General features: G+C 54.0%; 1 protein-coding gene across 2 annotated transcripts; it reads left to right on the top strand.

The window, feature by feature from the left end:
- Positions 1–3,350: 3,350 nt before the first annotated feature.
- Positions 3,351–12,847, top strand: CLCF1 (cardiotrophin like cytokine factor 1). Of its 2 annotated transcripts, none has more exons than XM_084750421.1 (3): positions 3,351–3,598; positions 9,522–9,688; positions 11,377–12,847. In XM_084750421.1, exons 1-3 carry the CDS (start codon positions 3,583–3,585, stop codon positions 11,869–11,871), a joined length of 678 nt encoding a protein of 225 aa, XP_084606547.1. In that variant the 5' UTR covers positions 3,351–3,582; the 3' UTR covers positions 11,872–12,847. The 2 variants fall into 2 exon arrangements, with proteins under 2 accessions (XP_084606547.1, XP_084606548.1); XM_084750422.1 differs by lacking the exon at positions 3,351–3,598 and adding an exon at positions 3,617–3,727.
- Positions 12,848–21,910: the final 9,063 nt, after the last annotated feature.

The raw sequence follows: 21,910 nt of genomic DNA, 5'->3' as shown, positions 1-21,910 counted from the left end.
AATACAGTATTTTGGGCTACCTGACGACATCCCTCCCATGATGGTTATAGGACAAAAGAAGGAAAAAAGGGAGGGAGGGAAAGTAGAAAGGGGTGGGACTACAGCCAGTCCCTGAGCCAACACCCAGTCACTTTTAATCCTTCGAGGACAGCTTTGCCCCTAACTCAGCACACTTCTTGGGTCTACCTGCCATCCACCTGTAGCCTGCTATTTGGAAGGTCAGAGGTGGTGGCAAACTAGCATCCCAACCAATCATTAACCCACTGAATAACGGAAAGAGGAGGGTAGAGATGGTCAGACCCCACTGTACACTGGCCAATGGGAACCCAGCCTCACGCTCCACCTTGCCTGCTGCTGCTGGGAGCTGTGTAGTTAGTGCCCAGTGGACCCTACTACTGTGGCTAGTGATGGCATTTGCTATGTGTCCCCACACCGAGATTCTTGAAGGCAGGGCTGGGATTTCCTCTTCTGTTTATTGTGAGACTACGTAGCCCAACAGAAGCTGAGAAAACACCCTTGCAAGCTCCCACAGGACAGAGGACAATTCTGCATCCCTGAGGGTGCTTACCTGGAGCTAGGGAGGGCACCTGGCTTCTCCTCCCGTCTCCACAGTGCCCCCACTCACACACACAGACTACTGGAGTTGACCAGGTCCTGAGACGCACCAGAGCAGCAGTCACTTCATCAGCCCTTCAGTTAGAAACCAGAAGACAGCACCTGTCCTGCCCCACCCTGCTCCCCAGAAACCCTGGGGGGGGGCTCTCCTGATTCACTTTCCTTTCTTCCTTCTCCCCCAAATTCCAGGAGCCCACCCCTACTGGGGATTTGGCAGGAGGCAAAGTTTTTACTCTGGCCCCCACCCCACCCCAACTGGCAGCTTCCAGCTTGCTGCCTTTGCCCAGACATGGCAGAGGGGCACTGGCAGCTTGGAGATGGAGTTGATTTTCCCTTTGGCACTGCAGGAGTTGGGGGTGGCCCTTGCTGGGTAAGGGGACAGGGCAGGGAGGCAAGTCCAGACATGGGGCTAAGGGAGACTCTTACTTCCCTAGAATGTGGGGTCACTACATTAAGAGTCAAAAGGCACACAGTGAATCCCAGGGGCCATTTATAAGGCCAGTTGCCCTGCTCCTCATCTGGGCTGACCTACTGCAAACAACTGCCCACAGTCCCTGCAAGCCAGTGCCTCAGAGAGACAGCCTTGCTGCGGCTGGGTGGGTGGAGTAGCCCGCCAGAACCCTCTCTCCAGCCTAGGAGGCTGCTCCCCCTTTCCTTCTGTAACTCCAGCTCTCCTCCTTCTCACTCCTACCCATCTGCCTCTCTGCTTCCCCAAGTCCCTTCTTTTTATCCTTCCCTTTCTCCCCCCCACCCCCAGCCCTCCTTCCTTCTTTCTCAACTCTTTTCCTTCTCTCTTCATTGAGGCTGCTTTCCCCCTGACTCAGCAAGGTGCTTTATAAGGTGCTGAGGGGGCTCAGCCAAATCCAAACCACATTGTCTGCAAAGCCTTTCCACCAGGGGCGAGCTGTGGAGCTGCACAGCCCACGCTGGCCTTTCAAGCTGCTCCCCTTCCCTTCCTTGGAAAGGGTAGTAGATGCTAAGACAGCTCCTGTGCAGTCTGGGTCAGTTACTTGTGGGCATCGGCCTTCTGGACCTTGGCTTGAGCATCAAGAGATAGTTAGGCTCACTGGCCAAGAATGTCATTCAAACTCCAGGGCCCTGGCTGGTGGAGGGGTGGGGCGCTGGGGGAGGGAGGCCTAAGCACTTTTCACAAGGGCCCCTCCAAAGCACTTTTCATCAGAGCAGCGACTGATGCTCCAGAGCCCCTGCCCCCACCCCAGACCAGCTCTCCATTCTCAGCCTTTTCTTGTTCAGAAAAAAAAAAAAGGGGGGGGGGGTGAGCGAGAGAGAAAGGAAGGGAGAGAGGGAAAAAAATAGAAAGAAACAACCCAACAACAAAGTCTGTCCCACTCCAGTGAGGTAATTGAAAACAAACTTCTTCCCCACCCCCCCACCCCCCCACCCCAGTTCTCCAGTGCAGAAAAGGGAAGTGCTGCCCTGGGAAACCAGCATTAGCCAAGACTGATGCCTACTCCGACCCACAGGCCAGAGGGGCCGTGTGCTAGACTGGCAGAGTGCCCTCCTTCCCCAGGGGCACCAGCAGAAGTGGGGTATGGATGTCGCATGGCACTCCAGAGGCAGGCATCATCTTCCAGGTCTGACTGTCACCCCTACAGCACCCTATTGAGACTAGAGACAAACAGCAGCTTAGCATCAAATGACTTAAATGGTGATATGCTTCTACAAGCACCCAAGACTTGGGGACCAAATGACTGTCCCCCAAGAAAAATCACAAAATGGGGCTGTCTCCAAGCCCCAGATGACAGCTGTTTCCTCTGCACTGGCTCTCTTGCTCCCTCACTTTCCCTGGCAGCCCTTTGGAGAGGGAGGAAGGGGGAGGAAAGGAGACCCTCCTGGGAGGCTCTGGGCTTATGGGTCCCCTAGGTCTCCTACTCAGAAAATCCCAACCCAGGCCTGAGGGGAAGGAGGGAGAGTGTTCACTGCCAAACCACCCCTACCTCACCACCGGAAAAACCAACAACCCGAAACCCCAAAGGGAAGAGGATGCCAAATGTCTCAAACGGGATGCTGGGTCTATCCGTGGCCTTGAATTTGCAAGTTCCCGCTGAGTCACCCGTGACGCCTCTGGTGTTGAAACTGGTCCGGTGCCTTGTGCTGATTAATGAATTACAAATCCCCCACCCATGTGCACTCTCCCTGGTCACTGTGAAGAATGAAAACCCTTGTGAACTCGAGTGAGAAGCTGGGCCTTGGTCCCCTCTCCCCTCCTCAGGGGGCATTGTGAGCTGGTTAGTCACCTGCCTCAGTCCCTGGCGCCTCACTTCTAGCTTTTGGAAATGGGACAAGTGGCGGACAATAGGCAAGGGGGGCGGTCAGCCCAGACAAAGGGCAGCAGGAAAAACACCATCACTTGCTTGGAGGCCAGCTTGCTGGCATTTGAGAGAATGTGTCATTGCATTTACTCAAGTGGGAGGGGGAGGGAAGGTTAGACATGAAGAGGCAGAGGTAGGGTGGGCACAGGGACCCTAAACCCCGCCGGGAGCGGAGGGAAGGAGGCCACCATGCCCTGGCTCACACCAAGAAAGAAGCCTACACCAAGGCCAGCTCCCTCTCCAAGCTCTCAAGAGTTTGCAGAGGGACGATGCCCTCCCTGCCCCCTCCCCCAGGAGGCCTAGGGTGGTACCGTCACAGCCTTGCCTCACCTCACCCCCCCTCAGTGTTGTGGGAGGGAAAGGAGCCTCAGAAGCCCTCCCTTCCCTCCTCCCCCCTCTTCCCCCCACCCGGGGAGGGCTGCTACAATTTGTGGTTACAGCTTTACACGTCAGAAAAAAAAAAAGTTTGTAGAATGTCCCACACCGAAAAAAAAATGCGAAACCGAGAGAAAAAAACCTGCGAGTGGGCCTGGCGGATGGGATTATTAAAGCTTCGCCGGAGCCGCGGCTCGCCCTCCCACTCCGCCAGCCTCTGGGAGAGGAGCCGCGCCCGGCCGGCCCGGCCCCCAGCCCCATGGACCTCCGAGCAGGTAGGAGCCAGGCGTCCGAGGCCTCGGCCTCTGCCCCCGCCCAGCAGCAGTGAGATCCGGTTCCCGTTCTCCCCACCCTTGGAGCCCCAAACCGGGGCCGGGCCGGGGAGCAGAGCTCGGGCTGGGGAGGTACGGTCGGGCGCCCTCGAGAGGGGCCGGGTGGGGACGCGGCATTCCTGGAGTCCGCTTGGCGGAGCCGGGAGGTGGCCGAGAGCGCGGCGGGGAGTCTGGACAACCCTCAAACCTGGACAGGCGGCCACCTGGAGCCACGGCGAGGCGGGGTCCCAGGGAACCCACGGACACAGAGCCCCGCGCCAGAGTCGGGGCGAGCAAGTCCGAGGCGGGCAGCTAGGGTGTGGAGAAGGAGGGGGGGGGGGGACGCGGCGCGAGGGAGGAGGGGGCCAGGAGAGGAAAAGGGAGGGAGGGAGGTAGAGGGGGAGCCCGCGGCCGAGCAGCGGGAGGCGAGGGGAGGCCGACACCTCGGGCCGCGCCGAACTTCTTCCTCGGCCCGCGGGGAGGGGAGGAGGGCGCGAGGGAGGAGGGCGGAGGGCAGAGCAAGGCTAGCTGGGCCGGGCGGCCGGGCCGCGGGACTCCCGGCTAGTACGCTGCGCGCGGCGTGGCCGAGCCCTCCATGCTGCCCACCGCCCAGGAGGCAGAGGCAGGTAGGGGCGGCACGGCGGGGCGACCGGAGACCCGGGCCCACGGTGGCCTGGGAGTGATTACTGCAGGAGGGAGTTGGGGGGGGGGGGAGACGCAGCCCCGCCGGACCCAGCAGGAAAAAGTCCGTCAGCTGCCCAGGAGCGCCGAGAGCTGCCGGCAGCCCCTCGAGCGGCTGCTTGGCCAGGCGGCCCTTGGCAGGAGGGCGGGCCGGGCAAGGAGTGGACGCGCCAGAGCGGGCAATGGCTCAGCCGAGCCCCGAAGCCCGGCGCCCGGACCCCGCCTCCGCCCCCGCCGCCGCCGCCGGGAAGGGAGCGGACGGGGGCGGGGCGGGGCCGGGGGCGCCGGGGCCACACAAGGGGAAGGCGCCACCGCTGACGGGAGGGGTCCGGGATCGAGAGGTCACGGTCGAGGAGGTAGGACTAGTGAACTGCCAACTCCCACCGCCGCGTTCTCGGGGCTGAGCCCTTCAAGCCAAGTCCGCGCAGCTTCTCCAAAATTCCCGCACCCATGTTCTCACCTACCTTTCTATTACACTGGGCTTCAGGAGGCTTCCCTTTGGGAGAGCCCAGGGACAGGAAGAACCTGCCAAAAGAGGAAGGGGGGCAGACGGTGGATGTATGGCAGCTGCAGTCCAAATCTTAGAGACTGGAGGTTGGAACCATCAGGCGCACCTCTCCCTCCCGGAGTCTGACAAGGGGAAATCTCTGGCTTTCATTGTCCTTGACAGACATCAGTCTCAGTCTGGTACACACTGCCATCAGTCCGCCCCACAAGGGACACAAGGTCTTATTTCCCTAACAGACAAGGTGCACTCCTTCTAGGTCCAGTATCCTGTAGCCCACATTTCAAGGCAGAGGAGGAACAACTAGAAAAGGCAGCCACTGTCACCGGGCAGCCCCAGAGCGTCTGCTGACTGGAGTAATGGGCCCCGGCTGCACACTGAAGTGACCAATTCACACTCTTGCAAGCCCTGCACACTAGCTACTGATTCCTGACACTTCCCATTCCTTCCCATAATCTCACCTGCCTGTTCACAATCTGGATCCTGCACACTCTGCAGCCCCTTCCACACCCTCCTGCGTACTCTGGACCACAACACCCTTTACACACACACACACACACACACTCACACACACACACTGGTGGCTTCTGGCCTCAGTGGGCTACTCAGCCGTTTGACTGTGGCTTCACTCCCATCTCCCAGAGTAGACCAAGAGCCCTCTTGTGGCACACTGGAGCAGCTTTTCCCTCTGTCTAAACCACAACTCCTAGACTGACTTCACACGGAAAGGACTTCTTTGCCTCTGCTTCTTTCTCTGACCCTGGTTTCTTCTATCTTTGGACTAAAGGGAAGAGAAGGTTAAAAAAAAAAAGGGGGGGTGGGGTGTTGGGAAGGACACAGAGATGGAGCTGGGGGAGCTGTAGCAAGCACAGTGCCATCTCCTGAAGCCCACCGTCACCAGATGGTTTGTGGCAGAGCTAGGTCTCCTGGCTTCCAGCACTACCTTCCAGGAATGCTTCCATTCCTCCCCAGCTCTGGGGGAAGAGAACCTGAGAAGGCAGAAGTGAAGGAAAGACGAAAGTGAAGGGGCAGCCAGGCTTGAGGATAGAAAGACTAGGTTTCTGTGGGTCTTTCTCTGAGTAGCACCCCTGGTCTCACACCACCTGTTAGGCTACTCCCTCCAGCGGACCCTTCCAAGGTCACCCACATGCTGGTTCTGATCTGGACTAAGAGCATGACCTTTCCTTCTGGTTCCCATACTTAGCCTAGACTGTAGGACTCCTGGGCTCCACGTCTAGGACTCACAGCTGTTAGCCCCTAGTCCCAGGTGCAGTCTCCCCCACCTACCCTGGACATCTGTGCTGCTGAGCCCCCCACCTTCACTGAGGGTGGTCAGCCTGTGGGATGGGCCAGGAGCTGAGGGGAGGCTGGCTGAAGGCCTGCCTGTGTAGCATGTGGGGGTGGCCCTTGGGCTTGCTGGAGCTAAGGCAGTGTGTGTGTGTGTGTGTGTGTTTGCGTGTTCATGAGGGGGGCCTAGTTTCCCAGGGCCCAGGGATCTGGATAGAATTAGGGGCTGGCCCTGGCAGGGGCCAGGATGGGGAGTGTAGGGGTGCTGAAGCAGGAAACGTGAGCTGCACTCATTAGCTCCTCACGTGCTCAGCCGGATTTATAAACACAAGGAGAGGATGTAAACAATCAGTGGGCAGCAGCCAGAGGCAGGGCTGGGGCTGGGGACCAAGGCTGGGGGAGGGGACTGGGATGCAGCCTGATTGTAGGGTCCACCTGCACACCATGAGCTAGAGATGAAAGCCGAGAGCTGGGCTCTAGTAACCTGCCCTGGGCACTGGCAGCCCCTGGCTGTGCTTACCTTGAGCTCAGGTGTTCTCTGAGCCGCCTGAGATATGGGTACATCTTGCCTAAGAGCAGGGCTGTCAGGACAGTGCAGAGTCCTGTCCTTCACCTGTCCTTTCTCCTCTGCTGGCCTCAACTCAGATCCCTGTGACTCCTGTGCTGCTTTCCGCTTCTCTCTAGGACTGGTCAGTAGGCTCCTTCTGTTCTTCCGTGTGCCCCCACCCCCCAGCCTGCAGTGACACAGTTACCTCAGAACTGAAATATTCCTGGAAACACCGGCCTTGTCTGGTTAATTTCATGAGCCGTTTTTCTGCCCAGATGACTTAGCTTTTTGTTTATCCAAAGGCTTTTCCCCCCTTGTTGTCCCAGTGGAAGGAGCTGTTCTCCCCAGGGGTGTCCCAAGGGCACAGGAAGGGAGGGGGATACAAGCTCAGGCTGGGCTCCTGACAGTACCTCCTGTTATGGGACAGACAGAGCCTAGTCAGGATCCTGGATGACAGGGCTGCCTCAGGCAGGGTGGGGTGAAAAGGCCAGCCAAGCCTCCAGTTTCTGCTTTGGCAGGACTTTGGCAATGCCACTAACTTCCAGCAAAGCCATACTCCACCATCCTAAAAGCGGTCTTGAGCTGGAAGAGCCACTCGCCATGGCTCTAGTCTCCAACCCTACATGATACCCACAGCATCTGACAGGGGATGTAGCCAGATGCTCAGGGCTTGGTACAGAGGAGGAGGACTTGGACGTACTTGGGGATTCAGTGACCAAGGACTAGAAAGAAAAAACAGAGAGTTAGGTAAGACCTAGGGAAAGGACCAAGGAAGGAACACAGGCTGCAGATGGGAGAGAGGAAAGTGGATCCTGTTTGCCCGGGAAGCAGTTAAGTGTCTGACCCTACTATCAGAAAACACATGTGAACTTGCACACGTATGAAAGCATTGGCACGCACACATACACACACTCAAGCAAAGACCCTGTCATTCCCAAGACCAGAGTTCCTAGGACAGGATACCCACTGCTTTCGTGCACCACCTGCAGTCAGCTAGTCAAGCCTCGGATAGTCTGTACTGAGTGTTTGTGCCATAGCAAAAGTACTCAGCTGCCTCCTGTGTTCCAATGTGACCAGCGGTCCTGGATAGTAACCTCTAAAGCCCTAAAGACTTAGCGTTAGGATAGACTCTAACCCTGATCTGGCCTTCATGCCTTCTTAACTCCAAACCCTATCCTGAGCCTCAATGCAGTCAGATTGTTAAGCCTGTCGCTTGTTTCTACGAAACGAAACGTGTCATTATAGAAAAATCTGTAAGCTAGAAGAAAGAAGCCACTTGATCTCATACCTATCCAAGCTTAAAACCCAAACTAGCCCTGCTTTCTGTGACATGCCAAACACCATTCTATCTGACGTGTAAAGCAACACATCCACAGATCTTGGTCCCAGCAAACCCTCTGCCTGCCCAGACTTATTAACCACATCCCCCTCCTGGATTCAAATCTCAACCACACTCATTCAACCAAATCCCAAGTCTAAATTCATCTGAAATGTGAAGACTAACGGAGTCAGTCCTCCAGCCTAACCTCGCCCACTGCTAATCACACCCGCCCCTGTCCTAGCCCAGGTGGGCACTGATTTTGATCTTGGGCCTCACTAAGAAGCCCTTTAGAAAAGCATGTTTCCCACCTGAGTCTGGCCCTTCTCCCAGCCTCGACTCCTGGCTCCTGGCGTGATAAAACCCTCCACTGTCTTCTGTGCATCAGCCTGCCTCCTTAAACTCCCATCTTTCCCCTTGATACTTTCCCAGACAAAGATAGGGGAGACATTGGCCATGCCTGTTGGTACAAGCCTGTAATCCAGCTACTTGGGAGGCTGAGGCAGAAGGATCATAAATTCACAAGCAGCTTGCATAACTTAGGGAGACCCTGTCTCAAAAACAAGAGAAGGGCTGGGGCTGTAATTTAGTGATAGAACACTTGCCTGCATGAACAGGCCGTGTGTTTAATCCTAGCACTACAGGAAAAAGAAGTAGTGGAGAGAATCAAACTTCTTCATTGGTAGTAAAGGGACTGCTATGACCCCCTGAACTTCAGCCAACCCCCTCCTACCCTCACAACACCCAGGAAACACCCTAGTGTATATACCACTTGTTTTTTTAAGAAGCACATTTATTTATTTATTTATTTATTTATTTATTTATTTATTGTACAACTGCCCTGCCTGCAGAAGACAGCATCAGATCCTATTATAGATGGTTGTGAGTCACCATGTGGTTGCTGGGAATTGAACTCAGGACCCCTGGAAGAGCAGACAGTGCTCTTAACCACTGAGCCATCTCTCCAGCCCCCCTCCACTACTTATTACTCTGCAAACCCTCTTGGCCCCTTCAGTTGACCATGGCCTTGGAACACTACTCCTCCCTCCCATGGTGCTGCCTCTCTTCTCACTCTCCCCCAGGGCTCACTGCTCACAGCTTCCTGGAGCTGACATGTGCCATATTCCCACCCTTAGTGCTTGCTGCAGTGTGCCTAGACGACAGGGGGAAGAGGCTGGAGTACAGCTGGCACTATAGCATACTGACACAAAGTCCCTAAAGCCTGGCCTGCCCCTCTGAAAACAGGCATGCATACATATTTGGCACATAGAGGCACATATATGCCAAAGACTTTCAGTTGACAGATGCAGTCAAGTATCTACTGATAGACACAGATGCCAGGACTCTGTCTTTGCATACATACCTTCACAAACACTCTTCTTGGACCAGCAGTGTTCCCCTCCCCCACCCCCTCCACCTCCCATCTGGTCTCTCACTCTCACCCCCCCCTTCCTAGCCCAAGGTGGGGACAGACACCTGAGGGGCTGCCAGCTGTTCCCCCGCTTGGGCCAGGGCCCTCCCTCATATTTCTTGCCCATCCTATCCACAGGGGACTCGTGGGGGATGTTAGCTTGCCTATGCACGGTGCTGTGGCACCTCCCTGCAGTGCCAGCTCTTAATCGCACAGGAGATCCAGGCCCTGGCCCCTCCATCCAGAAAACCTATGACCTCACCCGCTACCTGGAGCACCAACTCCGCAGCTTGGCTGGGACCTATGTGAGTATGCCGGTTTACTTTGGTCACTTGACAGAGTGGGAGCAGAGGCTTTTGGGAAGGGAGAGCATGGTACAGGGGTCCTGATGAATGATGGGGTGATGAGAGGCCCTTTGGGTCAACACAGCTTCTCCACTGGCCTATCTCCTGCCCTTCCCTCTCAGGTGCCTCCCCCACCCCCATCCTGGCCCCAGGACTAGGCATGTGGGCAGGCCTCGAACCCGCCTTGGCCCATTGCCCCATTGGCTGCCAGCCCAGCTGCCTGCCTCCCCCTGGGGGCTGGGGAAGTCTCCTCTGTTTACACCGTGTTGTGGTGTCTCTTGCAAGGGCGGGGCTGGGTGGGGATAGGGGGGCCCCACCTTCTATGCTTGTGTTCCAGCTCGCCTCTACCCCCAGACCTGGGGCCCTGTTGTTCTAGACCCATGGGCCTCCCTCCCTCTGTCTGCCTCCCCCATCCTTCACAGGCCTCTTACGGGTCAGAGGAGGGGTCTACAAAGAATGTAGGGCAGTCATGTCAAGGGTTAGGGCATGGAGGATGGCTCTACCGTAAGAATTTGAGGGTAGTCCAGAGATGTTCATAGAGCCCAGAAGAGAAGGGAAGAGGATCTGAGGCGCTGAGGACCATGGGGAACAGGCCCCTCTTCCCGTGTTCCTCTTCCACATCCCAGACCCCACTCCTGAGCCAGGGAAGAAGGGGAGGAGGGTGGCGGGGGAGCTGGCTCCAGCCCCAGGATACACCGAGGAAATTAGTTTGTCTCTGTGCTTGTCAGCGTGTGAACCTCCCCCTGGGCCCTTGCCTACCCCAGGCCTCGCCCCTCTTCTCTTCCCCTCCCAGTTGCACATCTCCCACGTCCCCTTCCCTGGGCCTCAGGCTGTTCCCCGGAGGCATTGGCAGGGGCTTTGCCCTTTTCCCTAGGCTGTGCTGCCTTCCATGCCCTTCCTCCTAGCCTCTTCTGAGATTTCCTCAGTTTCTTCCTTTTACAACCCTGCTTCTAGCAACTGAACCCTCTTCTTTGGGATGTTGCTGAGTACATTACTGTCCCTTGTCCCTTTGGCTTGAGGGCCTGGGCCTGTTGAAGAGAAGTTTTAGTGTCACCAGATCCCTTTGCCTTTGATACTGGCTGGTTTCCCCAGCAGAAAATTGCTTGAGTCTGCTACCCTCTCTGGTTCCCGACCCTTTCTCTCGTGATTTCCTCTGCCAAATTTCTTGAAGGAGTCGTCTACACCCTGTCTCCACTTCCTCTCCACCTACTCATTTCTTAACCCCCTGCAATCTGGCTTCCAGGCGACCGACGGTCTGTCCCGGGTCATCAGGCATCTCCTTCTCAACAAACCTGGCAGCATTTTCTGCGGCTGCCCTGCGGAGCTCTGCTGCCTTCCTGAGCTCTCCCTGGCCTACACTCTCAGGGGCCACCTTCTACCTCTCCAGCCTGGCCTCCTGGCTCCTCCTCTTCTCTCCCCTGCCCTGTGGTGGGCACTCTCCGCCCAGCCAGTCAGCGCGCCCTGCCCGAGAGGCTCCTTCCTGGTTTTCTCTTTCTGCACCTCTCCATAGGACAGCCCCATCTGTCACCTCCATGCCAATGCCACGCTTGCTGGAAAAGCTCAGGAGCTCTGTGAACAGAGGCCTCCATGCCAGGGGCAAGCTGGCAGCTCTGCTCTCCTCCTTCCCCATCGCCCTCTCCTTTTCACAGCTGAACTACCTGGGGCCCCCTTTCAACGAGCCTGACTTCAATCCTCCTCGGCTAGGGGCAGAGACTCTGCCCAGGGCCACTGTCAACTTGGAAGTGTGGCGAAGCCTCAATGACAAGCTACGGCTGACCCAGAACTATGAGGCCTACAGCCACCTCCTGTGCTACTTGCGTGGCCTCAACCGTCAAGCTGCCACAGCTGAACTACGGCGTAGTCTGGCCCATTTCTGTACCAGTCTCCAGGGTCTGCTAGGCAGCATTGCAGGTGTCATGGCAGCTCTTGGCTACCCACTGCCCCAGCCTCTGCCAGGGACTGAGCCAGCCTGGGCCCCTGGCCCTGCCCACAGTGACTTCCTCCAGAAGATGGATGACTTCTGGCTGCTGAAGGAGCTGCAGACCTGGCTGTGGCGTTCAGCCAAGGACTTCAACCGGCTGAAGAAGAAGATGCCACCTCCAGCAGCTTCAGTCACCCTGCACGTGGAGGCCCATGGCTTCTGATCTCTGACCCTTAACTCCCCCCACCCCCAGCCACAGTCAGCTGTGCTTCTGGGTTGGAAAAACCTGCATACCAACATTCGTTGAGCCAGGAAACGGACAGTGGGAGCTCTGCCCTCCTCAGCCTTGGACGGGGAGTGTAAGAACGTAGCATGATAAGCTGTCTCCTGACTAGCTCCTAGAATCCTAGGGTCTAGGGAAAAGGTGCCCGCTGCTCCGGCCTGTTTCCACAGAAGTAACGCTTGAGGGACCCGAATGGCTCAGGTGGGCGTAAAGGCTCTCCCGCCTCCTGCTTTCTGCTTGCCACTTGCCAGTACCCACTCAGTTCCTCATGTGGCACTTGCAGAAGCACACCTGGAGGGCACGGGTAGGGGCCACGGCAGCATGTGCCTTGCTGGGGTAAAGCCCCTCGGCTTCCCTCCCTCTCCTTGGATGGGTGTTGCTCCCTTACCCCAGTAACTACATGTCCAGTTCAGGAAACAAGACGGCCAGTCTAAAGAGTGTGATAGACGCTGGAGGGGTGGGGCTATGCTGGAGGTGTGGCCTAGAGACAGAAGATGGAATACTGAAAGAGAAGGGCAGGGACAGACCAGACCCAGCTGCCACCAAGGCAAATGATGGCACAGGGTGGAAAACAGAAGCCATGTTGAGCACCAGGACCTTGCCTTGAATTTTCTTGCCGACATCTCGGTGCCTCCTCTCTGCCCCCTTTCCCAGGGTATCTGTGGTTGCCTGGGCTGGGGAGGGCAGCCACAGCACAGCCACAGCCACAGGGTTTCCTGAAAGTTTACATTGCAGTAGCATTGTGGGGTGAGGGGGTGGCTCCCCCAGGCTCTATCCCCAGCCCCACCCACTCATGACTCTTTAAGTGTGTTGTATTAATATTTATTTATTTGGAAGATGTTATTTATTAGATGATATTTATTGCAGAATTTCTATTCTTGTATTAACAAATAAAATGCTTTCCCCAGAACTTGGACTCTGCCTCGCCTGGCAATCTAACTGGGATACATTGTTGGTGATCCTCGCCCTGCCTGCTGTGATTCTGTCTCCTTACACCATAGAGGTGCGGGAGGCTTGGAGTACAGGCTCTTTCTGCTGCCCTGGAGCCACACAGACTCCTGGAACCCATTCTCCCCTTTGCCACACCCACAATGCCTTGTCCTCCCACATACCTGTGTGTGGTTCATGTTGTTTGCCAGCCTTCCTTGCCTCTGGACTGCTTTACTGGTCCCCCAGATTTGTCTGGCCTGTTATGCTCCCCTCTGACTTCCTAATCACTAGTCCCTGACATTCAGTCCCAAGCTTTCCCAGGCTCCATTAGTGGCTGCCTGCTGGGGCCCTCACCTCACTCTTCTAGGCAGGGTGATGGGCAGCAGCCGAGCCAGTGTTCTTTGCTCTGGGTCTGTTCCTTATGCTGCAATGTAAAAGCCTATTTGGAGGAGGAGAGTTCTTACTGGACTGCTAGGCAATGGGATAGATGGGAGGGATACTCTAAACGTCAGTCTCACTTTACAGCCTGTTAGCTGGATAGCTTTAGACAGAGTTTTCTGGTCTTCGGTTTCCCTATCTGTAAAGTGGGGATAATTAAACGTCTATGCAATTGTTGAAGAGGGGTAATAGAAGCATTAAAAGTATTTGGCTACAGCAGCAGCCATTGCAGCAACTACAGATTAGTCAGGACATTCTAGTTCCGAGCTACCGGGCAAATTAATGGGTTAATTGCTCCCAGGAAACACACAGATATTTTATGAGAGCCTCCTAAAGAAAATGACTTAAGCAAGGAAGTAACAAATAATGACAGTGCCGGTCAGATGACAGGTACTTTAAAGACCTAATTACCTGTCCTTCACCATACTGGCTGGGTATATTGAAACCAAAAGAAGACGCAACCTAACCTGGCACCTCACCTTGTGGAACTTGAATCTTCTTGGGAAGAAAGAGAAGCTTCCCTGAAATAATAAGGTCTAAAAGGCCACTTACATGATGCAGTGGACAAGCAAGGACATGAACCCTAGTAAAGGGTGAGCTGAGGGTGCAGGGAGGAGTTTCTGACCACTTATGGCTAGCCAGCCTCAGCATCACGTCACTTGGCCCAAGTAGAACATGCCCTGCTTCTATGGGCCAAGACACTCAGAAAACTCTGCCCCTTTGCCTAATAAGACACACATAGGGCATCAGGCTTTCTCTATATACATGCAAAATATATCATGGCTTATGATATGCAAATCAGTAAGCAAGGAACTATGAGGGAGACAGGAAGGAAAGCCAGGGCCCTGTCTTCTCAGTGTTCAGGAGATCATGCTGTATCAGCCAGTGAGTTCCTTACGGCTCCTAGTCACCCTCCTCCCTCTGTTCCATCTTTCCTTCTCCCCTTCCCTCTTCCTTTGTCCCACCTCAGTTTTTTCCTCTCCTCTCCCCCTCTTCTTCCCTTTCCTTCCCCCACACCAGCTTTTTTCCTCACTCTGTAGCCTAGGCTGCCTTTAAATGTACCACACTCCTGCCCCTACCTCTGCAGTGCTGGGCTAAGAAGCGTATACCGCTCTGTGTTCTGTACTCTGTGCTCTGTGCTCTGTGCTCTGTGCTCTGTGCTCTGTGCTCTGTGCTCTGTGCTCTGTGGTCGCACCCAGCTCAGGCCTCCAACCTAAAGGTGCTCTGTTATGTATCCTGTAAGTGTGTAACAAGCAATCTAGAAAGGCGAGTGGGGAGACCTCACATATATATCGGAAAATGATGAGGCAGATTTGCTTAAATGTAGAAAGACCTAGGCAATGGGCCAATGAGATGGCTCAGTGGGTGAAGGTGCTTGCTGCCAAGCCAAACAACCCGAGTTTTATCCCTAGGACCCACATGATAGAAGAAGAGAACCGATAAATACTAAAGAACCGATAAATGCTAAGAAAGGTAGGAAGTCAGGCAGGCCGATCCATCAAATGTAAGTCTTGGACAGATGAGGGCTGCACCTGATGAGGTGAAAGGCTTAAGCTGAGAGCAGTGATGTGTGTGTAGTGCCTGGCACACAGCAAGTGCTCCACACACCTTTTGCATAAAGGCACAGGGTGGGATTCTGTACCATACTCAAAGGGCAGGAAGATTTAGACAGCAGTGATTGGGTGGGACACAGGTGAGTCTCCTCAGGAACACAGTATTCTGAGGGCAGGCTCCAGGACTGCTCAATCATGCATCCAGAGAAATGTTTTAGCATAATGCCTGACACAGTGAGGTCCTAAGTAATTTGATTTAAACTGATGTAAAGATTGTCCAAAACAAAAGTTTTGAAGAGTTTAGAAGTTGAGAGCTGATCAGCAGTCTCTCGCTCTGGAGAACCGGAGAGAAGACACTAGAGGAGAGCACACAGTCTGGGCAGTTAGGAGCCACAGGCACGTGTTTGTTGTGGATATAGGGAGCTCTGTAGATCAGGCTCACTTCAAACTCACAGTGATCCTCCTGCTTTAGTGTCCTAAGTGCTGGCATTATAGGCATGTGCCACCATGCACAACCCACAGGACCCTCTGAGATTGCAGGTGAGAGGCAGACACCAAATTTTGAGTCCAGCAAAGCTGGAGGGTGAAGAAAGCAAGGTGAACACATATTCTCAGGGTCTAGACACACTGTTGCCACGTGTGGAGCTGGCAGCTGAAGAACTGAGAGGTTTGGGGTACAGACTGAAGAGAGAAAAAGCAGGGAATACAAACGCTTGCTGGACAGCCACAGGGAAGACCCAGGGGATTTTAGCATCTTATGAGTCCCTTTTGTGTCATTTCCTACCAAACCAGAAACAGCTTGCCCCTACCCAGAGCCGCCTCAGTATGCTCTTAGCCTCCAGGAAGCTGCCCTCTCTCCTAGGTGAGGGGTTTCATCTGCTGGGCATCTTCTTGGACACAAGTGCATTTCCAAGCATGTAACATGACACGTAACATGACAGAAGTTTCCAATATACACGTGCTCTCTGGAGAGGACAAGGGGGAAGTCAAGCACTCTAATCTCCACTCTTTTTGTTTTTTTCTTTTGTTTTTGTTTTTGAGACAGGGTCTCTCTGTGTAGCCTTGGCTGTCCTAGACTCACTTTGTAGACCAGGCTGGCCTCGAACTTGCAGAGATCCACCTGCCTCTGCCTCCAGAGTGCTGGGATTAAAGGCGTGCGCCACTACCGCTGGCTCATCTCCATTTTTGCTCCTTTCCCCCTCAGGACACAGGACTGCTGGACAGTGCTCTGCTTTTGTGATACCTGAGGGATCCAGGTAGTCTTGATATGTATCTTGACCTCTAAATACCTGGGCTTCTGATTCTTTTTTTTTTTTTTTTTTTGGTTTTTCGAGACAGAGTCTCTCTGTGTAGCCTTGGCTGTCCTGGACTCACTTTGTAGACCAGGCTGGCCTCGAACTCACAGCGATCTGCCTGCCTCTGCCTCCCAAGTGCTGGGATTAAAGGCGTGCGCCACCACGCCCGGCTGGGCTTCTGATTCTTAAGACCTTGCTTAAGAGTTGTAACCTGCCAGAGCAGAGATGGGTCAGTGGTTAAGAGCACAAACTGCTCTTGCAGAGGACCTGGATTTGATTCCCAGAATGCACAGAGCAGCTCACAACAGCCTGTGGCTTCAGCTCCAGGGCTCTGACGCCTGTGGCCTCTGTGAGAACCTGCATTCATATATGTGCTCACACCCTCACACAAGTACACATAATTAAAGGTAATAAATATTTGACTAAGAATATAGCTCAGTGGTAGAGCATTTGCTATTTTTGTTTTTGTTTTTAATATTTTATTTTATTTTATGTGCATTGGTGTGAGGGTGTCAGATCTTGGAGCTACAGACAGTTGTGAGCTGCCATGTGGATGCTGGTAATTGAACCAGGGTCCTTTGAAAGAGCAGACGGTGCTCTTAACCACTGAGCCATCTCTCCAGCCCACTTGCTGTTTTTGAAGCACTGGGTTCAAATCCAAGTGCCTCAACCCCACCACCCCTAGAAAAACAAAACAAAACAAAAATAACATCTCAAAAAAACCAAAACACCCTGACTTTTGCCAGGCCTAGTGGCCCATGCACTCGGGAGGCAGAGGCAGGCAGATCTCTCTGAGTTCAAGGCCAGCCTGGTCTACAGAATAAGTTCCAGAACAGCCAAGGTTACACAGAAATCCTGTCTCAAAAAAAGCAAACAAAACAAACTAACAACAACCCAAGATTGTAACTTTTGTAACTTAGATGACCAAAGACACCTCATTATCTCTGAGACAAAAATGTACATGAAACAACATTCTCTTCCACCAGGAGCTATTCGCCCTCCCACAGGAACACGGGGATGCTCTGTAGGATACGGTGCCAAAGCCCCTGTCACTGTGATTGGAAATTATAAGAGGTATGTTAAAAACCCAAGTGGGTGTGCACACATCTGTAACCTTAATACTAGGGAGGTGTAGGGAAGAAGATCAGGAGTTCAAGGCCAGCCTTGGTTTACATAGTAAATTCAAAGTCAGCCTGAGCTACAAGATTCTGTTTCAAAAAACAAATCAGGAAAGCAAACAAACAAAGGAAAGGAAAGGAAAAAACCAGAGTTCTGAAGTGCTCTCTGCCCCCGTGGCCCCCACCCTAGCTTTCTGTGTGTATGAGCCCCAGTGCTCCCCAAAGGAAGTGTCTCTTCCCTCCCGTGCCTTTGTTCCTTCTGTTGTCTGCTTGTGGCATCTGGCACAGTGGCTCACAACGCTCAAGGGTTCCATTTCTAGGGGACCTCCTCTCTTGACTTCATCATGCCTGTCTTGCTGGTGCTCAGCCTTGGGGAGTACCCTCTCTAGACCCCGCCTCCACCTCTTGTTTAGATGCGCTGCCCCCAGCAGTCCTGTGCCCCCCCCCCAGCAGTCCTGTGTCCCCCCCCCAGGGGGACAGGAGCAAGAGTGGAGATGAAAGGGGTTCACGTCCCCCTTGTCCTCTCCAGAGACCGCACGTGTACTGGAAACCTCTGCCATGTTACATGCTTGGAAATGCCCTTGTGTCCAAGTTGCCCAGGAGATGAACCCCCTCCCCCCCCCATCCCAGGAGAGAAGGCAGCTTCCCGGAGGCGGCTCTGGGTAGAGGCAAATGACCACACCTCATCAGAGAAGGACATGACAGCCAGGACTCAGGGACCCCTCACCAGCACCCATCTTACACAGCCACATTCACATCCAGGGCTACCCAAAATGGGGAGGCAGAGGACAGCCCCCTGCTCCCTCAGCCGAGAACACAAAGGTCAGCAATTCGGGGCGCTGCACACTCTGGTGGTAGGTCCCTCTGACTTCTCCCTTCTTCTCTGGAGCCATAAACGTTCCTGTGTCCTCTCAATCCTGTCTGGAAAGGTATTTCCCGTGGGTTTTATCTTCCTCAGCCCCTAGAGGTCCAGAGTGTTTTGTCTGGTACACAAATGCACTAGCTGGGGACAAAACCCTTGCCAGCAGACTAGTGACAACGACAGTGAGGGAGCAGTTGTGAGAAAGCTGTGTGTCTGAGTCCTGGTCCTTCTTATCTTAGCCTACAGGGTCCTGGGCCCGGCTAGTTCAGAGATAACTTGGAGGTCTCGCCTCAATTTGCCTTGACCTCGGGGAGAGGGCTCCTAGGGACTAAGATTTCTTTCCTCCTGGATAAAGTCTGACACCTGGTGGCCAAAGTGAGGGATGACCAGAAGGGCACTTTTCCAGATCTTCCCAGAATTTCTTCAAAACCTTTGGCTGGGTGAAAGGGGAGCTGACCAGAGCTGGTGTGGAAAGTTCATGGACGCTAGAGACCAGGGACAACTTCCTATTCCCTCGCCCTTTAAACCCATGGAACTCGAGATGCCAGGCGGAGGAGCTGTGTCTGAGAGGGTGGAGAGGCGAGGAGCTCCTGAAGGAACAGGGCACTGGGCGGGGGGTTTGGGAGGAAGGGGGGTGAAATGAAGGCAGCATAAGTAACACGTTTTGGGGGTGTCCTCTGTCTGCCCAGAATCCCCTGGGCTGGACTGGTTTTCAGTTCAGAGTGAGTAGCAGGGCCTGAGGAGGTGGGAGGGGGTGCTAAGAAGAAGGAAAGAGCCGGGCGTGGTGGCGCACGCCTTTAATCCCAGCACTCGGGAGGCAGAGGCGGGCGGATCGCTGTGAGTTCAAGGCCAACCTGGTCTACAAAGTGAGTCCAGGACAGTCAAGGCTACACAGAGAAACCCTGTCTCGGAAAACCAAAAAAAAAAAAAAAAAAAAAAAAAAAAAAAGAAGAAGAAGAAGGAGGAGGAGGAAAGAAATGGGATAGAGCTCCCAGCCCTGTGCAGCTGCTCTCCTCCGCCCTCTCTCCTACCTGTCCATCTTCTCAGCTCTACATGGCTCTCTCCACATGACCACTCTCACCCTGGAGAGTGGGGATTTCAGGATGTGTGTGTGTGTGTGTTCTTCTGTTCAAGCTGGTCTCCCCTGGACTTTGACCTTGAACTTCAGTATTTCCTGTAGGTATTGTTTCCTGTAGGTATTGTTTCCTGTAGGTATTATTTCCTGTAGGTATTATTTCCTGTAGGTATTATTTCCTGTAGGTGTTTCCTATAGGTGTTATTTCCTGTAGGTATTATTTCCTGTAGGTGTTATTTCCTGTAGGTATTATTTCCTGTAGGTATTATTTCCTGTAGGTGTTCTTTCCTGTAGGTATTATTTCCTGTAGGTATTTCCTGTAGGTATTATTTCCTGTAGGTATTATTTCCTGTAGGTATTTCCTATAGGTATTATTTCCTGTAGGTATTTCCTGTAGGTATTATTTCCTGTAGGTATTATTTCCTGTAGGTATTATTTCCTGTAGGTATTTCCTGTAGGTATTATTTCCTGTAGGTATTTCCTGTAGGTATTATTTCCTGTAGGTATTTCCGAGGTGCAACAGTTAACTTCTTCTAGGTCCATCACCAGCTTCTGAGGACAGTGCTGACCAAGGACATTTCTTTCTTTCTTTCTTTCTTTCTTTCTTTTCTTTTTCTTTTCTTTCTTTTTTGTTTTTTTTTTTGTTTTTTTTTTTGTTTGTTTGTTTTGTTTTGTTTTGTTTTAGAAGACAGGGTTTCTCTGTGTAGCCCTGCCTGTCCTGGACTCACTTTGTAGACCAGGCTGGCTCACATACATCTACCTGCCTCTGCCTCCTCCCCTGAGTGCTGGGGTTAGAGGCGTTCACCACCATGCCTGGCCCAAGGACATTTCTAATACAAGACAAAACTGAGCCCTCAACACAGACCACCAGCCTGGTCTCTACTCTCAGAACTGAACAGCAATTTAGTGGATGGGCCCAGGAAGCTGCCTGTAGCAGGCAGAGTTCTAGGTAATAGGGGAAATGATAAGGTTAGGGAAGAAAGAAGGAAAACACGCAAAGACAGGAGGCCGAGGGTTAGTCAGTTCTCCAAACTCCTTAGAGAACCATCTAATGCTCAGCAGGCCAGGGTGGTCCCAGTGCTGACTGGGAGAAGAGAACGAGCATCCTAGGAAGAGCTCCCTCACATCCCAGCCAGAAGGCAGTGCTAGGGTTTCTGCACTCAGGCAGAGTACTCTGGATCTCTAGGGGCTGAGGGAAGCTAAGGCCCATGGGAAATATCTTTCCAGACAGCGTGGGAGAAGCTAGCTGGGCCTGAGCCAGGCAGAACTGGGGTGGGGGGTGGGGGGAGCAGGTAGAGATGGCCCAGCCGGGATCCACAGAGCAGGTCAGGGTGTCAGGGGTGCCAAAGAAGAGAGGGGACTAGGCCCAGGCAGCAGTGGGAGCTGCTGTGGCAGCCCAGTGGCACACCCCATTTCACGCTCCCTGGGCGGTGTAGGCCCCACGGCTATCAGCTTTCAGGGGTGGGAGGGACCAGGAATGAGGAGGGGTCTGCCCCACCCATGGTTCCCTGATCCCTCGGGGCTTTGTGGACTCAGGAAGTGGGTGCCACATACCTTTGGGAACAGCCCCTGAGCCCCTTTCTGAGGCCCTTTTAGGGAGGAGTGGTCAGTCCCATGGAGCCTAGGAACTAGCCTACTGTAGAGCACACTGTCCGGCTAGACCTGACCCCGTGGCCTTCCCTTCTTGTAGAGAACCCTCTCTGTCCCTTCCCTCACTCCCCCTCTCCTCATATGTGGGCCGCACTTGTCTAGGAGACGCGTGGGGAATCAGACCTACGCCACATCTCAGAGCTTCAGGAAAGGAGGGCAAAGGCCTCCCAGCAGCCATCGTTAGACCTTGTGCCCTGGAAGGAAGAAGGATGGGCTCTCCAGAGGGTGATTAGTGCTGGGCCAGCCCAGCGCTGGTTCCCAGACTCCCACTGGCCAGCACTTTCACCCGATGCCAGGAAGTTGGTGAGGGGGAGGTGGTAGAATGGGTGAGTCAGCGATGACAGGCGCCCCAAGACAAAGGTCACGGTAGAGAATTGAGAGGCACTGTTTACAGAAATCCACCTCCTGGAGGTCTTCTCCCAATGCCTAACATCCTCTTTTAGCTCTGAGGAGCTCTTTTCCTGCCCTCCTGCCCAGGACTGACAATTGTGTATGTCCCTCGACCATGTAAGCCTGGAAGCTTCTGGAGCACAAGGAAGGCTAGAACCCAGGGCACAAGTTACCTACACTTCCCACTTGAAAAAAAAACTCTGACTTTTTTTTTTTTTTAAGTTAGTATGTGGGAAATGCTTAAAACAGCACTTGGCACATGGCAAGTCCCTCATAAAGGTTAGGGTTCTTGATATTGTTTTTTGCTCAAGTACCCATTTGGAAGAAACAGCAGATCTGTTGATTAAGAACTGGGGATCTGAATCTATGGGGAGTGGGGACTAGACTCACGGCGTCCTGCTTGGAATGGAACCTTCTGTCCAAGTGGACAGAGACAGGCTGTGGGACCTGACAGAGGACAGCAGCCGCATGCCTGGGCTGAGTGGACAGTGTCTCTGCCAGCAGGCTGTGAGAAAGGAGCCTTCTGAGCCCATGGGCTCCTCCAGCCAGGTCTCCCAGGGCCTTAGGACCAGGGAAGGGCCTGATTAGTCCAAACTCTTTGGGCCTACAGATCAGATCCCACAGCACTCTGGGGGCCAACCGGCAGGAGTAAAAGGTTCCAGCAGGGC

The sequence above is a fragment of the Acomys minous genome (assembly GCF_964271855.1).
Source record: "Acomys minous genome assembly, chromosome: 2".
Lineage (NCBI taxonomy): Eukaryota > Metazoa > Chordata > Mammalia > Rodentia > Muridae > Acomys > Acomys minous.
This window is presented reverse-complemented; position numbering and strand designations above follow the sequence as displayed.

What these genes read in the sequence shown, in the direction of transcription:
- CLCF1 (XM_084750421.1), top strand. An exon ending in GCAGCTTGGCTGGGACCTAT is followed by an intron (nt 9,689 to 11,376) that starts GTGAGTATGCCG and finishes TCCTTTTCACAG; the next exon opens with CTGAACTACCTGGGGCCCCC.